This window comes from Anneissia japonica, unplaced genomic scaffold (assembly GCF_011630105.1).
Source record: "Anneissia japonica isolate Jap-2015-1 unplaced genomic scaffold, ASM1163010v1 scaffold287800_len1627635_cov199, whole genome shotgun sequence".
Taxonomy (NCBI): domain Eukaryota; kingdom Metazoa; phylum Echinodermata; class Crinoidea; order Comatulida; family Comatulidae; genus Anneissia; species Anneissia japonica.
In genome coordinates this window covers 159,908-181,762 of record NW_022731299.1, presented here as the reverse complement: position 1 = coordinate 181,762, position 21,855 = coordinate 159,908, and the positions used below count along the sequence as shown (strand labels likewise).

At 34.2% G+C, this 21,855-nt stretch overlaps 1 protein-coding gene across 5 annotated transcripts in view; it reads right to left on the bottom strand.

Annotated features, from left to right (window-relative positions):
- The window catches only part of LOC117115304 (sodium/calcium exchanger 3-like), a 44,616-nt gene that overhangs the window by 13,821 nt on the left and 8,940 nt on the right, over positions 1-21,855 (bottom strand). For 2 of the 5 annotated variants that reach the window (XM_033259035.1, XM_033259037.1), the window contains exons 2-3: positions 8,681-10,667; positions 8,516-8,535 (exon numbers count right to left, since the gene is read on the bottom strand). In XM_033259035.1, the coding sequence (XP_033114926.1) occupies positions 8,532-8,535; positions 8,681-10,464 (1,788 nt within the window). In that variant the 5' untranslated portion in view covers positions 10,465-10,667 and the 3' untranslated portion in view covers positions 8,516-8,531. Of the gene's footprint in view, positions 1-8,515; positions 8,536-8,680; positions 10,668-12,896; positions 13,004-14,246; positions 14,450-21,855 lie in introns of those variants that run through there. The other 3 variants (XM_033259036.1, XM_033259034.1, XM_033259038.1) reach the window with 3 other exon arrangements.

Below are 21,855 nucleotides of genomic sequence, written 5' to 3'. Positions count from 1 at the left end.
TTAATCCTGCACTTTGTTTTGCGATGTGATGTACCAACTGATTTTACGCAAGGACACAAATAAAGAATCTAGAATCATGAATCTTGAATAATTTCACTAAAACAAATTGTGGCAAAGACAAGCCAAACCAGTCACTCGTCACAAAAATCGATTTTGAGTTATTAATACATACAAATCAGACATTTCCTTATAAAGTTACAAGCGTTTAACCACATAGCTGTTTAAAGAACAATATCTTTAAATCCTTAAAAGTGTTGTTTTAACATTGAAAATGGGGAAAATAACAGCATAGAATGATGTGTAGATATATAAAGATTAGATTTTTAAAAATTTGACATTCCAGCATGTTTTGGCCATTTTCTCTGAAACACGATTTGCGACGAGTGACTGGTTTGGCTTGTCTTTGCCACAATTAAACTAATAACTAATAATAAGTCAATAATAAGGTATATATTTATTTTTTATTACTAAAAATAAAGTAAAACTTTAATAAATAATGAAGGTGCTCTGTAACTAAAATAAATATTATTCCCAAATATACAAGATATAAATCATTTTCACAAATACATAGACTACTAAACATCGAATTATGCTGATTTACTAATTTAATTTTTTTTTTGCAGATTTTATTTTTTAATCAGTTTTATTACTAAATTTTATCCTTGGGGCTATTTTTACCTACCTGTCATTTGGCACCATTTTTACCGGGGACATTTTTTCAAGGGCTATTTTCCGGTGCCTTTTTTCAGGGGACATTTTGTCTACATTCCCTGTGACAGAATAGGATTTCTTATCACAAGCACAGATCCATAGGATCGTGTCACAACCACATCAATTTCTCTCATAATGAAACTTACAGTAGTTTCGTAGAGTACCATATGTATATGTTGTCGTAGAGTATCATACAGTATGTATATGCTGTCGTAGAGAATCATACATGTATGCTTTCATAGAGTACCATATGTAATGCTGTCGTAGAGTATCATAAATGTATGCTGTCGTAGAGAATCATATGTATATGCTGTCATAGAGTATTATATGTTTAAGCTGTTGTAGAGTATCATATGCAGTGTTCTGCCCAGGCCCTTGAAGCGTCACGGTACTGTGACGCTTGGACTTTGTCACGGTGCACCGTGATGCTCCCAAGCTGGCTGTGACACTTGATGTGTCTTCCGTGACGCTTTAATATCGTCAATAAAATTATTCAAAATAAACATTGCTGTTCATGTATCCTAGTTTTAAGAAGAGTGAGTGTGAAAATATTTTTGAACACAAAACAATGCTATCTTACGATGTTGGTTTATCAGCTTAAGTTCATGCTTGATCTTTTTGCATTCATTTTGCGTTATCTTTACCTTGAGAAATGTCACTTTCATATAAAAACACAATCGTTAGCTTGATTCACACAAACTGCAGGTACCATGATGTTTAACCCTCATCCTGGAGAGAACACTGATATGTATGCTGTTGTAGAGTATCATATGTACAGTATGCTGTCGTAGAGGACCATATGTGTATGCTGTCATAGAGTATCATGCTGTCGTAGAGAATCATATGTATGCTGTTGTAGAGTATTATACGTATATGCTGTCGTAGAGTATATGTATATGCTGTCGTAAAGTGTCATATATGCTATCGTAGAGTATCATATGTATAATGCTGTTGTAGAGTATCATATGTATGTTTGTTACAAAAACAAAATGTGTCTTGTTGAAGGGCCCAACGGAAACAGTGTCTGACATTGATTGGGTTTTACCCTTGTAAAAATTCTAGTTAAAACCAAATAACAAACTTTGGAATCAGGTAATGAAAACATTATGTTGCTTTCAAATGCTATTCCTTAAAATTGTACAATTCCAATACCCGACAAGGTTACTTGATCCAGACGCCTGCCCAACCTGTTTCACCACCCTGTCAGCAAATTTCTAGAGCCATCACCGTGTATGATGAGCATGGAGGAATTAGTTTGGAGATTGGACAATTGCATAGGTAGTCAATAAAAAAAGCATCTGAAGTTATAACATATTTCAAGAGGAAGTAGTGTTTACAAACATAAAATAAATAAACAAAATATTACCTATTAGGTATATTCTTCATATATACCTCAATTTAGTCATTAAAATATATTGAACTAGGAAAAAAAATTACTTGGAATAAATTATGAACTTGGTCAAAATATTTGCAGGCAGTTAATCCTATAATGCAAATTAGTAATAACATAATTGAATTAATGATTCTATACTTACCAATACCATTATGTTAATTTGGCCTAGCTTATCAGGCTACATTCAAAAGAATATAAATATCACTACATATAATATGCCTATTTATCTTATGTAGAACTGATACTGTAATGAAACAGCATAAGCAATACATTGACAATGCAATAAACATAATATGCAAGCATACATTTAAAATTGTGTTTGTTCTGAGAGATATTCACTAGTGTAATTGATTGAGGTGCAGAATGTACAGTACATGTTCGGTACCTGTATAATGCTTTGATGAATGTTTTTTTATTGCAAAGGATGTACTAATCTTTCAAGAATTTAAAGCAGGAAATCTTATACTAAATATACTGTATTAAAATAATTAAATTAAAAACAACACAAATTATAAAAATTCATTGTAAGGCCAAATAAAAATTGCCCAAGCACAGCAATATATGTGGCGGTGACAAGGGGAAACAGTCGGAAGTCATGTTGGCCGTTTTGAAATATAGGCCAAAACAATGGTATAGGTTAATATTTACACAAATCGAGTTTTCAACAGAATCATGTAGTTTAAATATTATATAATCAAATTTACTCAACAGTTTTTATATTATTTACCTTAATATACCCAAAATCATAATTTTAGGGAGCTGCTACAACCCGAAGTATGAAAAATTACATTTTGTTTACCCTATAAAACACTTGCAAATTCATCCTTACTACCGACCACATTTTAAAGCCAGCCATGTCATGTTTAGTATCATTATAAAGCTAATTTTATAAGCTTGACTATGGTCAGTCAATCTATGTGATAGCCTTTACTTTCACCAACGACTATGAGAACGGCCCGATGACTGGTTGATTTGATTATTTTGTCATTTTATTACTCATTGCGCATGCTCTGTGGGAGCATGAACGTTTCCTCCTTTATTTTTTTCATACAATTTCAGTTTAATAGTAATTTAAATTTAACTACAACAGCAAGTATAGCTTAAAATAATTATTGAATGTGTTTTTTTTTAACGAATTACGTTGAAATATTGAGTAAAAAAACAATTTTCTGTGTGTTGAAGTTTACACATTTTGCTCAGAATTCACACAGGAACTAAGTCTAGTAATGCTAGGCCTACTACATACAGTATTTTATTGATATCGAATCTTCACGAGACTTGGCAAAAGTATTGGAAATATTATAAACAACAAATTTGGCAAATATCAGCAGATTTAGAATAAGTTAAATCCCCGCTTCTAAGGAGCAAATAGTTACCAGGAGCCGAGAGTCAGCTACGCCAGTAGCACGCCCGGTTTAAACAAAGACAATGTTTATCATCGTTTTCTCTCTTACGCTTTCCGCAAACAGGACACATATTAAAACAATCATAACTTTGTAAGTACTTATCAGATAAGATTGATTTTTTCACTATCGTAAAGTTTAGAATTCATATTTTTACAAGTTGTTAATAACTCAAAACTTGTTTTTCCGACTTCCGACTGTTTCCCCTTGTTGCCGCCACATATATATATCTGGACTAGTCAGAAGTCAGCACTGGATTGGTCAAATAATCAGCATCTTTTACATTTATTTTTATAATTTTAAAATTTATTCTAATTGGTTGGGCATGAAACAAGCAAAGTCATTCTTTTTTTTTTTGGCCTGATTAATTGGTCTTGTAGATATGGAGAGACTGGTAAAGAGGAGTCGGCTAGTGTAAACTGCTGCCATCTGCCACACTCTTTATACATCAACAGTTGTTCTCAAGTATGATACATTACATTACCAATTCAAGAAATCTCGCTTTTGAATTCAAATGTGCAGCAACGTAATAGTAGTAACCATAATTTCATAAGTCATAAAAGCAGGTAATTATTTTAACAGTAACAGTATGTATTACTCATATGGGTGCATGCCAACCCAAAAACCAGCATCTATGAACAAGAAAAAATCCGACTTTTTAACATATTCGTATTCTCCACATTATAGCTTTAAAATGATAGATATTTACTGGAATCGACTTACAGTATTATATTGCCAAAATTTTTGAGTACAGTAAAATTATTACGGCCTCTACTAGTACTAGAGTACAGTATACTATGGTACCATTCCTAATATAATAATAGCGACATAACATATAGCGACAATACAGTAAGCTAATTTGGGGAAGGATCATTGAAAAAAAAAATATTACATAAAATATTTCCTGCTTTAGATTATTTTCATTATTCAAAATTTAAAATGTGTTGAAAAACAGGCTCATGAAGAGGGAAAAATCCAGAACCATGTAATAACAAAGCAGTGTCAATTTGTAACCACAGATTATCTGCAGATCTGTGCTAATAAGTAGAAAGATTGAAAAAAACTTGTTACAAGCACAATCGCTCATTACAAAATTAAAAAAGCATAACAACAATATTATTATTACACAAACATAAAGTAATTATACTATAAATAAACGTATAGTGAATGGCATAATAAAACTATTTGAGACTTAAATAAATACAGGTGGATTCTTAGTGGCTTTCATTAAGAGCGTGTATACAGTTCAGCAAATGAATTAAAACTGACACACATAAAACTTACTACTACACCAAACTAATGAACAAAACATCTGCACTTTGTAAAACTGAAAGAGTTTCAAAATCATAGTGTCGACAGGAAAGTAGATCAGATTTCTTATAAAAAAACGTTGTCCATGCCCTTTTGGAATAAGTGTTTACATTGTTCCCTCGATTAAGTTTGTCAATAATTGTCATGCTGAGATAAAAAATTAAAAAACAAATACAGTATTTAAAATGTCTAAATGATTATATACATGAGTTGCCAGTTACAAATTCAGATTAACTTGTATTTCAAAATGCTCCAATCAGCAACTGATTCAAAGACAATCATGAATTAGAGGAAGCAACCAAAAAAGTAAAATTTGTTGTATAACTATTTATGATTTGCGCAATGAATCTTAGTATCTGGAAATCAACATTCAAAATAATCGGTGAGTTTTTTGTAACAGCATGTAACATAACTGTTGTAAATGCTATGAGATATTGGGTAGAGCTTGAAATGCAAATACTTGTATGGTATCATTAATAGTCGTATAATTACTGTAGGTCTACTAAAACATCAAATACTGTATAGTCCAACCATATTGATTTTAAGAAACTGAATGTATCAATGAGATGAAATTACAACGAAATAAATTTACACTCTGTACTATGGGTATAACATTTCAAAAAATTAATTAGACAAAAATCATAATAAAAGAGTCTAATAGAACTTGAATGAGAAATGGAATGGACAAGATATCTATGAATTTATAAGATTATGAAAATCCATTCAATAAAATATACAGATACAGATATATTATTTTGACTATCATATATTGCATATTTCAAATTATGATTTTTAGCTGTAAGCATGTACGCCCCGACACCATCAAGTAGTTCAAAACAATTAGATGCCGCAACACCATTCAACCAGATGAATTCAAATAAAATTTGTAATATAATAAACTTATTCAAATATTCCAACTAAAAAGTGTGCAAGACTGTCAATATTATTCAGCCAACTACAGGTGCCATAAAAACCTTAGCCCAGCCCAACTTAGCCCAGCTTCATTCTTCCGATAAATTTCTTCTTTAAGCCCCTTCAAAAAGGTAAAGGCTAAAAACCTATGGACAAAGACTCTTTTTCTGTTCAGGCACCTTATCTTCGGAATCTATTACCTCTTTCTGTTCGACAATCTTCAAATTTAAATTCATTTAAAACTAATTTGAAAACTTTTTTGATTACAAAATCACTTTAATTGGGTTATTATGGTGGGGCTCGTGTAGATGGACTCTGCATCCCATGGTAGGGCACAAGTAGATGGACTCTGTTCTATATCCTACTCTAAGCTAACTCTTTAAACAAGAAGGTATGAAAAGGAGATAGCAAATAAAAAGTTAGTCTTCCCAACGACATAATGCTCATCTTTCACTTTAAAGATATTGTATCTTTTTTCTTTTCATTTCATTGCTATAAAAATACAAAATTGCAGAGGATACTGAGATGGGTCATTGAATGTGCACTATAGACATTACCTAAAATCTGTAGTAAATGTTACAAGGTTTCACAATATAATAATGGTGGCAAATTGGTTTCATTTCATTGGAGGGATTAATTTGGCATTCTGAAATTTTGCACATCCACCAACCTAAATGCCAATACCAATCTGGAGCCAATATATAATATATTAGATGTAGGTCCTTCTTTAGTGATAAAAAAATAATAAAGTTTATAAACTACACATCGTTAAATTCAGTGGTGGACCATTGGGTAAATTGCAGGGTGTGCTGGGTATTGGCATATCTACAGTAGGATGTGCGAGGGGCGCGCAAGCCCCACCCATGGAAAAAAATACTGGCCTATACCCCAGTCGCGTCCCCGCCAACAAATCATGCTCAAATAGTTAAAAATCACCTTATTTTGCGAGTTATCCCCCTCACCAAAACGCCCCTCCCCACCAACATCAGTTCCCTTCCATTTCAAAATCCCTACACCACTGATGCTAGGGCCTGCTAAAAGGAAAAGTTCGTAAGCCTACTACTATACAGAATTAGATTGCGTCCTATAGTCAAAATACAAATGTATGTTATTTGTAATACCAGTATGGTTGTAGTATCTTCTCTTCAAAAGTATTCCTATTCCTGTATTTTAACAAATTTCAATTAAAATAACAATAATTCAAAGTTTCTTCTATACCGGTTATATATGTATGCAAATTTAATTAAACTTTAATCATTGAGATTAGGCCTGTAGATAGAATACCCGATTGGCAGTGGCAGTCCTGCTTTGTGAGAAGAAGAGCATGCGCACATACTCTTGGAAGCACTGTTTCCATTCCAGTGTTAAAATGGCTATTCTGACGCCACCACATGATTGTCACAATAGCAAATTTAAGCGTTGCAGGGTATGTTCTGACTCCCATTGACTCAGTGAATACGTGATTGGCTGATATTGAAAACCAGCAATGCGGAAATTCTAAGCAGCTAGAGTACGCTGGGATAGAGCCGACTGGGAATTATCCTAGATACCAAAGTAGGCCAAACATTTAAAAACTTTGGTATTCCAATGAACTGTAGCAATCCACTCGAAAAATTAAGGTTTATATAGAAGATTCTGACTAAGAAATGCTAAATAAAACAAAGAAACTGTACTACTATAATTTTTTTTTATTTGTTTAGCCAGGGTATGCATTGCATACCTTGCTTGCTTTGACGGTCTGCCACTGGTTAAATTGTCCCCATGATAAATCGCATCGGGCTGCATTGTATGACTGACATCTAGTCAGATGTGACGAGCTTGTATTTAACGTTATTGCAAGGTTCTATTGAGATCTATGATGTTGTGCAACATAGGCCTACACATACCACGGCCAATTTCGGAATAAAAAATATGATTTTTAGAAGATTCAACATGTGAGCATCTGTAGGCTTATATAGGTCCATGTCAATATGAAATGTATGTTGAACAATATATTTTTTGAACTGCAACATTAAATATTATCCTGTTTTAACTGAATATTAGGTTATAAAGGCGCGGCCTTGCCGCTCAGAGAAGAAGAAAAGCAGAAACACAAGGCAAATAAATCAGCATACACTACAGTGGAGGTAAATAACTAGGCGTTTCAAGGAATAATCTAGGCAGGCCTAATTGTAGGCCATCCATACCTAGCCTACAGTAGCTGGCTAAAAAGCTAGCGAATGTCACCAAACTTCAATCTTAGATTAATCAAATGCAAGACTACTGGACCCTTACTACTGAAAATTGAAGAAATCATTATATTGGAGCTTACTCTGGTCAAGGAGGTATATAATTATTTTATACCCCTTGCTCTATTTGGAGTTAATTTCACTGTTCAATTCTGCCATAGTAGCAACTTCAATATTTAGCACTCTCTTCAGATGATACTGTCAAATTTCTTAAGTAGTACTTTTCGATCGTTATTCACTGGAGTTAACAGAGTTAACCTGACGCAATGATACACATGCCATAGGAATTATTAAAAATTGGTTTAAATTTGAATAAGATTACTTTATGCAGTTTAAAAATAAATGAGAAATATCATACCATGCAAGACAGTCAATGTATGCTTAAATTTTAATTAGCAAAATACACATGCTTAAAATGTTCTCCAACTAACTAAACTTATATAAATAGCAAGTATGTGAGGCATCTGGGCTTCTACACCACATGATCATAGTCAGCCAATTAAAAATAGGTTACTTTTAAAACACATCTGTCTTGAAGTGTCAGAGGAAATGTGAATTTTCATAGTGATAGCACTAACTGATGAGATAAATCAAAAGTTTTTTGTTCATTAATATGGAAGACAAAAAGTACCATACCTAATGGATCTTCTTATAATGACATTTAAAATTATCTATTATACAAATGTATGGATATACAGTACAAAAACAAAAGAATAACTTACCAAACCTCATCATTCTGAAATTCTACTTCGCCCTGGATGTGATCAAAGTCCTTTCCATTTCCCTTAGCTGTTCCTTCTATGGTCCTAAATGGCACACGGACAACACCTCTGGCACCTGAGGAACGGACTACCTTGAACTGGGCTACACCAGCAGCCTCTGAAACATTTATCTCTTTCTCCTCAAAATGGAATATACCAGCATGGTCATCGTCTAGGATTGTAATCTGACATTTTGTTGGTTCCACAAGCTCAGCAGATGGTCCATACGGATTACTATCAAACATTCCCTCTGAAGTCCCTACACGTATGTTGTCAAGGTTACAGAAAAAATGTTCATCCTCCTCAAAGACATCATCATCAATTATGGTCAGATATATGTCTTTCTGCGCTTCACCTGGCTTGAATACAAGTGTTCCTTCTGCATAATGGTAATCAGACCCTGCATTAGCAGTGCCATCAGAGGTCTTATAGTCCACATAGATTGTATTATTCATATCTCCTCCTTGTCGCACAACACTAATACTAAAACTTCCAACATTTTCCATCACAGTATAGGATGCTGGATCGAAAAATACCCGTGTAATTGAATCCTCTTGCGCCATCTCTATCTTTACTTCTGCAATACTGGCCCGCTTATTATCCAGGGTCTTTTTAAGAATGTTTCCAGCACCGCACATCTTCCTAGTGGCTTGGATGCGATAGAACGCACGACTTTTCTGCTTCTGATTAAGAGCTTCGTAGTTTGCCATCTGCTCCAAGGTTTGGAGATCTGCTTCAGGATGCTTTTGTTTCAATTCCTGTAGTAATTTAACAAAGTTTTTTCTCTTCTCTTCTAGGTCTTTTTCCAAAGCTTCATCATCTTGAGTGCCTTCAAAACCTATGCCGTCCGATCTTTCGTGGTTCATTTTCATATGGTTTGCATCAGATTCGCCCATTTCCATGTGAGATTCCCTACGAACAATCTTTTCTGCGGTATATTTTTTGCGAAGAAAGCGATAGAAAAAGATTCTTTTGTCAGCAACATAAGCCCATACAACAGTGACAGGAAAGAGCATCAGTGTTAACAATGCTTCCCAGACCTCCACTACATCTTCTGAAATGTACCTCAATATGCAATACAACCAAATGTATGCTAATATGCTAAATGTTGCAGTAACAAAAAATACGCGCAAGTGCTTGATTTTACGAACTTCTCCTTCAGGAATGACGTATACACAGATTGCTATGATTACAAATAAATTGAAAGCTGCACTTCCAACAATCGTGCTGGGACCTAACTCACCAGCCTCAAATTTATTCCCACAGATCTCTATGACTGATAGCAGGATCTCTGGTGCTGATGAGCCAAGTGCCATCAATGTCAGATTGGAAACTGTCTCATTCCAAATGCGAACACTGATGACTACTTCCTCACCATTTGGCCGTGTTACTCTAACTTCCTTCTCTTTAGAGGTAATAACTTCAATTGCAGACATGAACCTATCAGCAATAATGGACACCCCTAGAAACATAAAAGCAAGACCTAAGAAGTATATGATGGCACGTCCAGCTTTATCTGATGTTGCAACATCAACAGGTTTCCACATTGGAAGAAAAACACCATCTTTACACTCAACCTTCTTTGAGGTTTTCGGCGGCGTAGTTGTGTTCTCATAGTTTTCTGTAGTTTGTGAGTTAACAAGCTCAACTTGAAACAAGCATAGTATCAATAATGAAATTATTAGAGCAGTTCCTTTTGAGAGTCCTAAGAAAGCTTGTCTAGGATAAGACATATCTACCGCCATCTTGCTACTACTGGAATGCTTGAGATTCACTTCTGCATAAAGTCAAGACAAGCTAGTTAACTCAAGGAAGTTAACCAAATAAAACAAAGTTACAGACAGTTAGTGTTTTACATCAAGGCATCTTCTATGCTCATCTTATAACAGCAGGTGTGATTGCATCTGTTATGTGGTCTGAGACGCAGGGCTTCCTTTAATCCATTTATCTGTCAACCAAAAGAAAATTATAAATTAATAATAGCTTGTGATTGGGTTACCAATATTATTATGGTTGTCTCCCCTTTCTACCTGTTATTATGCCGGCTTAATTTGGATTCACTTGGTTAGTCACATGTGTCTAATGCATTAGTTAAATAAGTATTATTATCTCCGCCAGTCGTGTAAGTTTGTGTGTGTGTCACATTTTCAAGTTTTGTGTGATATTTTTGTGTTCGAAATATCTCAAAAACAGCTGCACAAATAGAAATTTAAAAAATTACAGGAAGTATTAGTTATGACCCAATGAAGAAATGATTAAATGTTGGTGGCGGAGTAGGGTGTGGATGTGAGGACCAATTGAAGGGATTTAAGAGCAAACACTCTACACCAGATACTGTATTTTAAAAAGTGTCAACATCTGAATGAAAGTTTCGTGAAAGTTTAACCATATTAAGAGGAAGAAATTATTAAGTGTTGGTGATGATCCAAATTCGGGTGTGAATTTGAGGGTCACTTAAAGTCCTAAGGTCCCAGACCTAATTATCTCAAAAAATATTAATGGATCTAAATGATGCTAGCAAGATTAGTTTGTCATGTTTCGATGAAGAAATGTTTACATTTTGATGACCATCAATAGGGTGTAGATATAAGGACCATTCAAACGAAAATGTCGCAGACAAGATATTTCAAAAACTAATCAACTGATCTGAATGAAACTTTCGTGAAAGTTTAAGCAAGTTACAAGAACGAAATTAATAAGTGTTGTTGACGGTCCAAATTCGGGTGTGCATTTGAGGGCCATTAGGTCTCAGACCCAAATATTTCTAAAATGGATCAATGGATCAAAATGATGCTTTTCAGAATAGTTTGTCATGTTTTAAAGAAGTGTTAAAATTTTGGTCATGATCCGAAAGGGGGGGGGGGGGGGGGGGGGAGGTGTGGATATGAGGACTATTTTAAGAATAGGTTTACCGTATACCGTAGGCAGATAACAATAGCTGTATAATGAATATTTAAATTAGTGCAAGTACAGTATATGTGTACAGCATTTTAACTTTAGTTTTTGGGAACAGATTAAGAATATTTTTAATGCATCTTTAAAAAAGAGTCCCCAAAAACCTATACTAAAAGTGGAAATAGTACCCTTCTTTGAAATAAAAAAGTGTTTGGGCAAATTACTGTGCATTTTTGAAAAGGAGTAGAGCGAGGTGGGGTGGTACTGGTGGTGGTTGAAGTAAGAAACATAGCGTAAAACCTCAAATTGAAGCCCGGTGGGCTTCATCTTGAGATGAAGCCCATCTCGAATTGAAGGCCCCCTTTTTAGTTTGCAAAATTAGCCTCGAAAAGGAGCCCATCTCAAAAAGAGACCCATGGGCTTCTTTTCAAGATAGCATAGGCTTCTTTTCGAGATAAAACAATACATACACTGTACATGAATTTCAGAAAACAAAATAAATTAAATACAAGCTTGGTTTATAAAGTAGTTTATTTGAATTAATGCCAGTTAAATACACTTCATGATACAAATTGATGTTTACAGTGGCCTTATTTATTGTTTTATAATACAAATTCACAAAATTTACCGCATTCATTTTGAAAAGAAGCCCCCTCTCTTTACTTTGCAAAAGTAGTCTCGAAAAGAAGCCTATCTCGAAAAGAAGCCCATTTAAAAAAAATCCCATCAAAAGTTCACAAAAAAAAGAAGCCCAGGGCTTCAATTTGAGGTTTAACAGTATTTTGGGACTCATTTTATAAAAAGGGATTTGCATTGAGATATGCTCTCTACTGTGTGCTCTTGTTGAATGATCTGTGCCTTCCAAGTTGCAATACAAAAACACAGGCTTCTTTTTACATAATTTCATCTTCAAATATATAATTAGCAAAGCCTAAATTATTTTACTAATTTGGAATTAGGAGGCACACCATCGTCATGTGTGCAGACAGTAAAGAAGCTTATCTTATATTGACTGTAGAGAGTAGCCAACATATTATTGCATGCTTGAATAGACCTAATTATGCCAGATCCCTAGAAAATACAGACTAGACATTAATCATATGAAATAATATTCTTGACACAATACATGCAATGTTTAACAATGTGTTTGCAATATGATTTATTGAAAAATTTTAAAAATAAGACAGTATATCTCAGAAAAAAAATTTAAAAGAATCATAATTTTTTATTAAATTGGTCTATTTTTTTTTCTAATTTAGTTTGTTGCGACAAGAAAACTCACCAATTATTTATAAATTTTATAAATGCAGTACATTTGATTATGAATAGCTGTTCATAGCACACAGTCCTATTGCAAGGTAAGAACACTACCACAGAGTCACAAATCTCCTACAGTAAAACATAAATCTTTCTTCTAATATAAATTAACAAATTAATCAATCTAGAAAGCAGAGGAAAGGGTGATTTGAGTGCATATTAATAGTTAAATGTAAATGAAGCATTTAATGGTTAACTGAGCTTTGAAACTGAAATAATTAGTGTCCTTTAGAGTCTAGGGAGGTGAATATTTAAGGTCAGGTTTAAGTCAGGTCAGAGTTAACATCAAGTTCAATGAAAGAAATTCTGTAATACTTGAATATTTCTTGGAAAGAATACATCGTAATTATTTTACAAAGTCTTATTACTAAAACTGAAATTACAAAAAGCTGCAATTGAATCAATTCAAAAATTCATCTTCAGATACTTGAAAGTTTTCTATCGTCATCATACATTCCTAAATCAATAGACTCCTAGAGGAGAACTGTAGATGACCAGATTTACCCCCAGCATGTGATATATTTCATCTGCAGAGATTGCCTCTGGACATGAAGGACATTTTAATCTGACTTAAATGGCTGCATCTAAGTGGATACTTGTCTTTCAAGTTATATCACAGAAACCCACCCCACGCATCTATACTCCCCACCCTTTGCGTCCACAATCCTGCAATATGGGCCAAAGGAACGACTGCAAAAAAGCCAAAAAATACCTCTAACTTGCACCGCATACTAAATGTAATCTCTGTAAGATAATAAATTAACACCGGATTTTTAAATTTTAAGGGAATTGACCTAAATTGGATAATTTTCAATAGTTTTATTAATTCTCAAAGAATTTCATCTGGTTTTATATAATATTTACCATAATTGAAAAGTTTTATTAATTATTTATAATTATTTTATTAGTTTTATTAATTATGGTTATTTTTTGTTACTTTAAAGTCATCGTTGATTTTTTTTTTCATTTAGATGTGTGCCACTCTATTATGAAATAGATTCCAAATGAAATCTAAACACTAAACTAGTTCATTAACTGGATGGCCTATATATTAAAATTTACTGTATATGACATACGAAGTTTCAATTATTCACTAAATCAAAATTCATTTAAATATACCTACTGTTTACTTAAATATACCTAATCAAGAAGATTTAAATAACAAACATTTTGAAATATGATCGAGGTATAGAGCTAATTAAAACAATTTATAAACAAGAAAATTATTATACCATTACATCCATATAGTTGATATGATTAGGGTAAGCATTATAATATTACAAAACATTGACTATACAAGCAAAAGCATACCTACCTAAAGAACCTATGTTAAGCAGAAATTATGTAAACCCAAGTCTAAAGATACAGCAATATGGCTGAGCTGTACTAACCACTAAAGCGTAAATGCCAAGTGCCAACAGAAGTGAATTCTGTGTTCTCATTTTGACATTGATGGCATTGCTCCGATGTAGCATGCAAGCAGATTGGCCTACACAGCTGTTGGCTCTCCACTGCTCTGTTAATCATTGCAATTTGCATGAAACGCTAAAGCAAGCCTTGTTATGGTCAAAAGCTGCAGCGCTTTGCAAACACTTAATTAATAAGCTCAATAGATTTTTAGATGTTCTCATGCTTTCATCTCATTATAATATATGGCAGCCTTTTAATGCATCCAACATTATATAAATACATTTATTCATATTCAGTGATTTTATGAAATGAGAATCAGAAATCAGTGTAGCCATACAGGATGATATATAATATATTTTTCTCTAAAACACAGTGTAATCCTTAGATAATTTCATATTTAATATTTGTATTTGGTTGTTGGTTTCCCACAATATTTGAGCCTATAGGTTTGACTATGATTATAAATTTGAATAAATGATCACGTGAAATCATTTCTAAACAAATAACAAATTCTGACAAATTTTCAAATAAGTGAAATAAAATAAATAATTTCATTTGGCCTATAATAGGTTTTCGACTTAGAAACAATAATAATATGTCGTTCTTATATAGCACTTCATGCACAAAGCCTCTAGCGCTTCACATTACTACCCCGTCAATTGGATCAAACACATATGAACACATACTCAACACCAAATTAAATTATTAAATTAAATTATATTATTATTCCATAATATTGCAGCTAGTAATCAGCGCAGTTGTGTTGGAACCTACCAGGTACTCCCTTGTACTCATGGGTGGAGAGAGGCACCCGTAGATAAAGTGCCTTGCCTAAGGACACAAGCGATTTGCACAGCGAGAGTTTTGAAACCCCAACCTCGAGGTTGGGAGCCCAAGCCACAACCGATGCACCAACCGCTTCTAGTACACAAGAAAATTTCACCTAAAAAGGCTGTGTCCTTAAACTACTACAACAAAGGATTTAAAAGAAAAAGAAAGATGAAAGAAATGTATCAAATATATTCAAAAATATTTAATATAGTGTTAGCTTAGTAATAAGTATCTTTAGGACATGAATACCTGTATATTAAATCTTCAAAAGCATAGTAGATTTGCTCCGAATCGAATTAGGTGACCCACCCTTCATTAAATCACCTTTCTAATCTAAACATTTCATTTGAAAACCTTCAAAATTATTGAAATTGAGTAACAAGTTTTCAACACCTTCTAACAGTATAGAAAGAGGACGCTCTTTTAAGGTCACTGCCAGAGCCATAGATAAAAGAGAGTTTGGCCAACTCGGTTTCACGGGATTCGATATACACGCGTGTGATTGGGTGGATCGCAATCACATGACTTACACCGGCCATGTTGCCACCAAAACAAAACATTAAATCTATACGCGCGCATGCGCCTGGGCTGTTTGGTAACGACATGGCGTCCATGCGCCAAGTTGGCCAAACTCTCTCTATCTACGGCTACGGAAATCTCCATCCACTTCAAACTCATCTTTTGTAATCCATCTAATTATTTTTATTTTTTGTTGATGGTTTTTATTTTTCTGTTTTTTTCTTATTTGTTTCTTTTATTCAACTTCTTTCGGACATTTGTTGAAACCGCACAGAGACTTAATATTATGGCTATACAACTCTACATCCAATACCATTAATATTAACCTCGTCATGGTGAGTACAAATTCACCAATAAACAAACAGTTTTAAAATTACATTATAAATTACAGATTTCATTATCGAAGACTATAAAATGCATATATTTAAAAGATGCTTCAATTTGCTTATTCAAAAATATTGATCCAACAGAAAAAATGCATTAGAAACCTCGACTGGCTTTGCTGACAAATCTTACAAAATCAATCATGAAACTCGAACTCCACAGTATTCTTGAACAAATGTATGGATGTTAAGAAAGCTGATGCAAGATATGACTGTCAGATACAGAAATAGCTATGTATCACACTATATTGGCTTATACTGTACCCTACTTTATTTGTAGCAACTGTAAAAAATTGTAGGAAATGTAACAACCAACTGCCAAAGCCTGTGTGAATGATCCTCAATATCAATTACTTGTTATTTGTTGCTATTGGGTGCACAATCTTTGGGGGGGTGGGGAACACATATAAAGTTCTCGCCGCCACGCCTACCTCAGCCCCACAATGGTTGGTGTAAGTAAGTGGCAAATAATCAAGCTCTCCTTCATCTGCCCTTGGCGAACTGAACATGGATGAGGAAAGCATTCTGCTGAGAATCCTGGTTAGGTTGGGCACACTTGGCATTTGAATGGTCTGCAATCTTTCTGATGAAAAAAATCGCTAGAGAAATCAACTGAATAGATAGGGAAAGATAACCTTTTTGCACAATTATATTCTGATTAGTTGCTTTTGATCACTGACTATATTTTGGCCCTTCCACACATACAAGATTCTGAAGATGCAGCCTTAATGATTTTTCTTTCTTTCACTTCTTTGTTGTTTTTTTTTTTTGGCCTGCCTGTAGACCATCCTCATGTAGGGGCGGATACAGAGAATTTCTGACGGGGAGGGGGAAGATAGACAGGGAAATATAAACCTTTTTGCACAATTATATTCTGATTAGTTGTTTTTGATCACTGACTATATTCTGGCCCATCCACACATACAAGATTCTGAAGATGCAGCCTTAATGATTTTTTCTTTCTTTCACTTCTATTTTTTTGGCCTGCCTGTAGACCATCCTCATGTAGGGGCGGATACATAGAATTTCTGACGGGGAGGGGGGGAGATAGACAGGGAAATATAAACCTTTTTGTACAATTATATTCTGATTAGTTGTTTTTGATCACTGACTATATTCTGGCCCTTCCACACATACAAGATTCTGAAGATGCAGCTTTAATGATTTTTCTTTCTTTCACTTCTTTGTTTTTTGTTTTTTTTTGGATTGCCTGTACATCATATCATGTAGGGGCGGGTACAGAGAATTTCCGAGGGGGGGGTGGGGAACACATATAAAGTTCTCGCCGCCACGCCTACCTCAGCCCCACAATGGTTGGTGTAAATAAGTGGCAAATAATCAAGCTCTCCTTCATCTGCCCTTGGCGAACTGAACATGGATGAGGAAAGCATTCTGCTGAGAATCCTGGTTAGGTTGGGCACACTTGGCATTTGAATGGTCTGCAATCTCTGAGTAGTGTACATCTGATAGTTACAATTAAACACTAACAACACTTACAATAGGGTCTGCATCCATCAAAGATGGCTTTTTAAGCCTTCTTTTACACAATTTTTTTTTTAATGTTTGGCATGGCAGCAGGTGGGTTAAAAATGTTTCTACCATCAGCAAGAGTAACGATATACAAACAAAAAAATATTTTTGATGGCGACTTAGTGGCATCCTATTGGTACAATATCACCAAGTTTTGGATTGGTGTTATGACCACTACGATTGAACACAAATGCCCAAGACACTGTCACGATATCACGACAATGTTAGACCCTCACACAATGGTATTGTGTTGTGTACGACAACATTGCAAAATTGAAAAACGGTGCTCTACCGTAGCAAAAATTGTGTATGTGCAAAAGGGGCATTAAAGCAAATGTAAATCTGAAAAAAATAGTGATTTTTTTATTCAACTGCTTTAAAACTAGCTGGTATTGATACTATAAACACCTCCTTTCTTGTAGGCTAGATCTAGGGCGAGTGGAGTGGCGAAGCGGTAAGGTAGGGGCACTGCTAACTACAGCATTAACATTGGCACTGGTTTAAGCACCTCCTTGTCCAGGATTCCATTGGTAGAACCAAGTCTTCTCAGATAAGAACTTAAAATGGCTTGACCCAACCGAGGGGGTTATTCTGATGCAATGGTTCATTTCCCGATTACTACCGACCTGAATAGGGTATATACTGTACTAAAAAATATATTTCATTGAAATTAGTTTCTTATAGACTTGCTAGTACACCAGAGGGAGGGGAAACATTGGAACAGGGGCATACAATATGAGTTTAGTACATTCCTAATCAGTGGCATATCTAGGGGAGGACGCAGGGGCACACACATCCCAAAAACTACTAGCACCCCCAGTGGGGGCTCCAAGAAAAATTCACGGTCAAGTAGTTAAAAACCAACTAGAGTAAAATCACCATATTTTGCAAATTAGCACCCCTTACTGATCATTGAGCCCTCCACTTCACTTTCATGCCCCCCATAGCCCCAACAATTCAAGACTTCTAGATATGCCACTGTTCCTAATTAAATAGCAAGTTTACAGTATGACCATATACTGTAGTATTAAAATGATTAACATTTCATAGCAACTTTTTATTACAGTTCTGAACTTCCTTGGTAGAATTACAGCGGTATATCATATGGTTATTAGCAGACGATCATTTCAGTCACACCTCATTTCATTAGTTTAATGTAGAGCATTTTGGTTGTGACTCAACTAGACAGTTATAAGGTTATTGAAAGTATTGTAGATTTTTGTTAATCTGACTTGTAGAAACAATTTGGATAGATGAAGTGAAATTTTACCTTCCACTTCAAGGTCTCTCGCCTGTGATCCCAACCTGGCTTAATCATGAATGAGGGTTCATGCACTGATGACCTACAGTAACCCAAGTGTATTCATCATTGACGACATACCAAGTCCAGTCGGACTAAAAAAATATATAAAAATAGGCCCATGCATGTCTGTCACAGTCTGAGAGTGTCATTTCTGTCCATCTGGAGGTTGCTATTATTTAAAAAAAATCTCATTTGGGAGGGGGAACTCCTCTCAAACCCTTCCACCAGCCCAAAAATATATCCTAGAGAAGTCACTGACACTACATACAGTTACTAAAAAGAAAAAAAAAACAAATGAAACTCTATTACATTTACTGTGGTCTCCACAACAAAAATTTACTACTAAGTATAGTAATTAAATTTCTCTTATGATCTTATGAATAATTGCACAATCTTGATTTCATATCAATTTGTTTGGTCCACTTTACTGTCAACACACTGCCGTGAAAATCACCTTAACTCAACCATTAACACTTCTTCAAAAACACTAAGTGTTTTTACTACAAAAACCGTAACTCAAAAACTAGGTCGGATAAATTAGGTTCAAACGGTTTATTTAAAAAAATTTGTTTTCATATATTTAGTCCCGTCATTTTTGGGTTGAATTACGAAAATATAGGCGATATTAGTGTTTTTTCAGCAGGATTTGAGCTGCCTTAGGAGGCTTGCTTAAACTAATCCAATCACTTAGGTTGAAGCGACAACAGAAAGCAAATTTTCTTGTGATTAGTTTATAAATATAAATAAATAATTTATTTGAACATACACTTTTGTATCAGTGGCACACATACAATTCAAGAAGATAAACTGCCTGGGCTCACAGCCGGCCAATGGAATTGGTGTGTTCCATTTTCTGAAGTGAAGAAAATGCGGTACCTGCTTTATCAAAGACTTGTTAAAGGTCATTAAAGTGAATATACTAGTAGACATATCTTATTTCTACAGTGTTATGCATAAACTTGGAATATATTTTAAATATTGTTTCACTAATGATTGATCGTTTAAAAAGGCGCATTTTTATATACCCTTTTCGTATAATGAAAGCGCCCAAACACTGCGCTAAGTATTAAAAAAGATAAAAGTAAATGGTGAAAAGTGGTAAAAACAATCCAAACAAATTGATATGGAATGATGTGTATGGCTTACTGACTACAATAACCATTTGCAAGTGCTCGTAAAATGTTCTTAATGAAATGAATCGACATTTGTTATAAATTATAGCATACAGTAAATAAAAAGATTTTTTATATAAATATGTTGTCGAATCTGAATACAGGGTTTAGACAAAATTTTTTCAAAAATTATACTGTATATTCTCAAATGAAAGACAAAGCCAAGCATAGGTTTATATTGTTACGTTACACATTGATCAATTAGATTGTTTAACTTGAACACTGCTAATGTTCATATTTAGGCAAATTCAACTATTTAATTACTAATTTTGAATTTTTCTTAAAAAATATCTTAGAATCCAAATGTAATTACTTGCACATTACTTTTATTGCTGCGAAGCAGCCAATTCATATTCTTGACAGCAATTTGACATCTGAAAGGTCATTGTTTGTAAAAAACAAGGGCTTAAGATGACTGAAAAGCGGAGTTTCCTTCTTTCATTCTGCCGGGTAAAATCAATTACTTTAGGCGACGTTTGTAGACTAACCGACACGTACCAATGTCCGCATGTCGCGCTAGCCTTATCCTACTCTAGGCCTAGACTAGCTAGGATGGTATAGGCCTTGCCTTGAAGGGACGAAGGTCCCAATGAAAAACAACGTCGCTCCTTGATAGCTAACATTGTCTATTTAACAACACAATAATTCAAATTCAGTTTCAGTTTCAGTTTCAGTTTATTTATTTGACCAAAAGATGGTCGGGGGCAGCTTAAGCAAACAAATCACTATAACTTTTTCAAGCCAGCTGCCCCCTTCATTATTAGACCTATAGTTGTTTTTTGAATTGTACTCCACAAATTTCAGCCGATACCTCACACAACTCAAGTAACGTCTCGTATCTATTATTGTGACGTCATAGCTCACTTGCGATGTCTCGCACTTGTGATCAAATAACACGCTGGCTCGCACTTTGGCAACACTCTTTGGCAGTCAACTCACCCCTAGAAAACCCGCCCTTGGAAACTTGCCCCATAAAAAATGTACACTTTCTAGACCATGCAGTCTTCAAAATAAAAATTGTAACCTTTGGTAATCAACTACATTTTCTACATACATAGAAATTTTTGAAACTTTATTTTAAAAAACCTAAACCATAATTCACCACTATAGACACTTTTGACAAAAATGAAAAATCACAACTTTGTTACACAATTAGAAGTGTTCTAATATAGACAATGGGCCGTGTCTCATATTATTTGTTATATTTTTATTATTCATTATTTTCACTTGACTCGCATAAATAATTTTGTTCGAAGAACATTTATATGCAGTTGTACTTCGCAGCACCTCACTTGCAATTTGCAATTTCTAGTTAACAGTCAACTATTCAAAGTCTCGATGTTTTCAGAGACCCATTTTCGGCACTCTGGGATGAAGAATTCAAAATTTTGAAATATTTAAAATGGTTTAGTCAAATATTGAATATTTTGATTACATACTATAACTCTTTCAAATATTGAATAATGGATTGTGACTAAAATGAATTATACTTGTTTAGAGAGGCTTTTAATGCTTTTTTTATATCTTACATGATAAACAACATGCTAGTTTTTAATGCCCATAAGCTCCAGTTGAAAATGTCAGGTAAACTTTATGCTAATGTGTTATCAATAATTTTACAGCAAATTAAATTCAAGCATACAGTAGTCATACCAAAAATACATATACACAAATTATACAACATTAAGTAAGCATGAAAAAAATATCACTTTCAGTTTAATTAGGTTGAATTTTATTATCTGTAGATACTATAACTCCAGTGAATTATACACATCT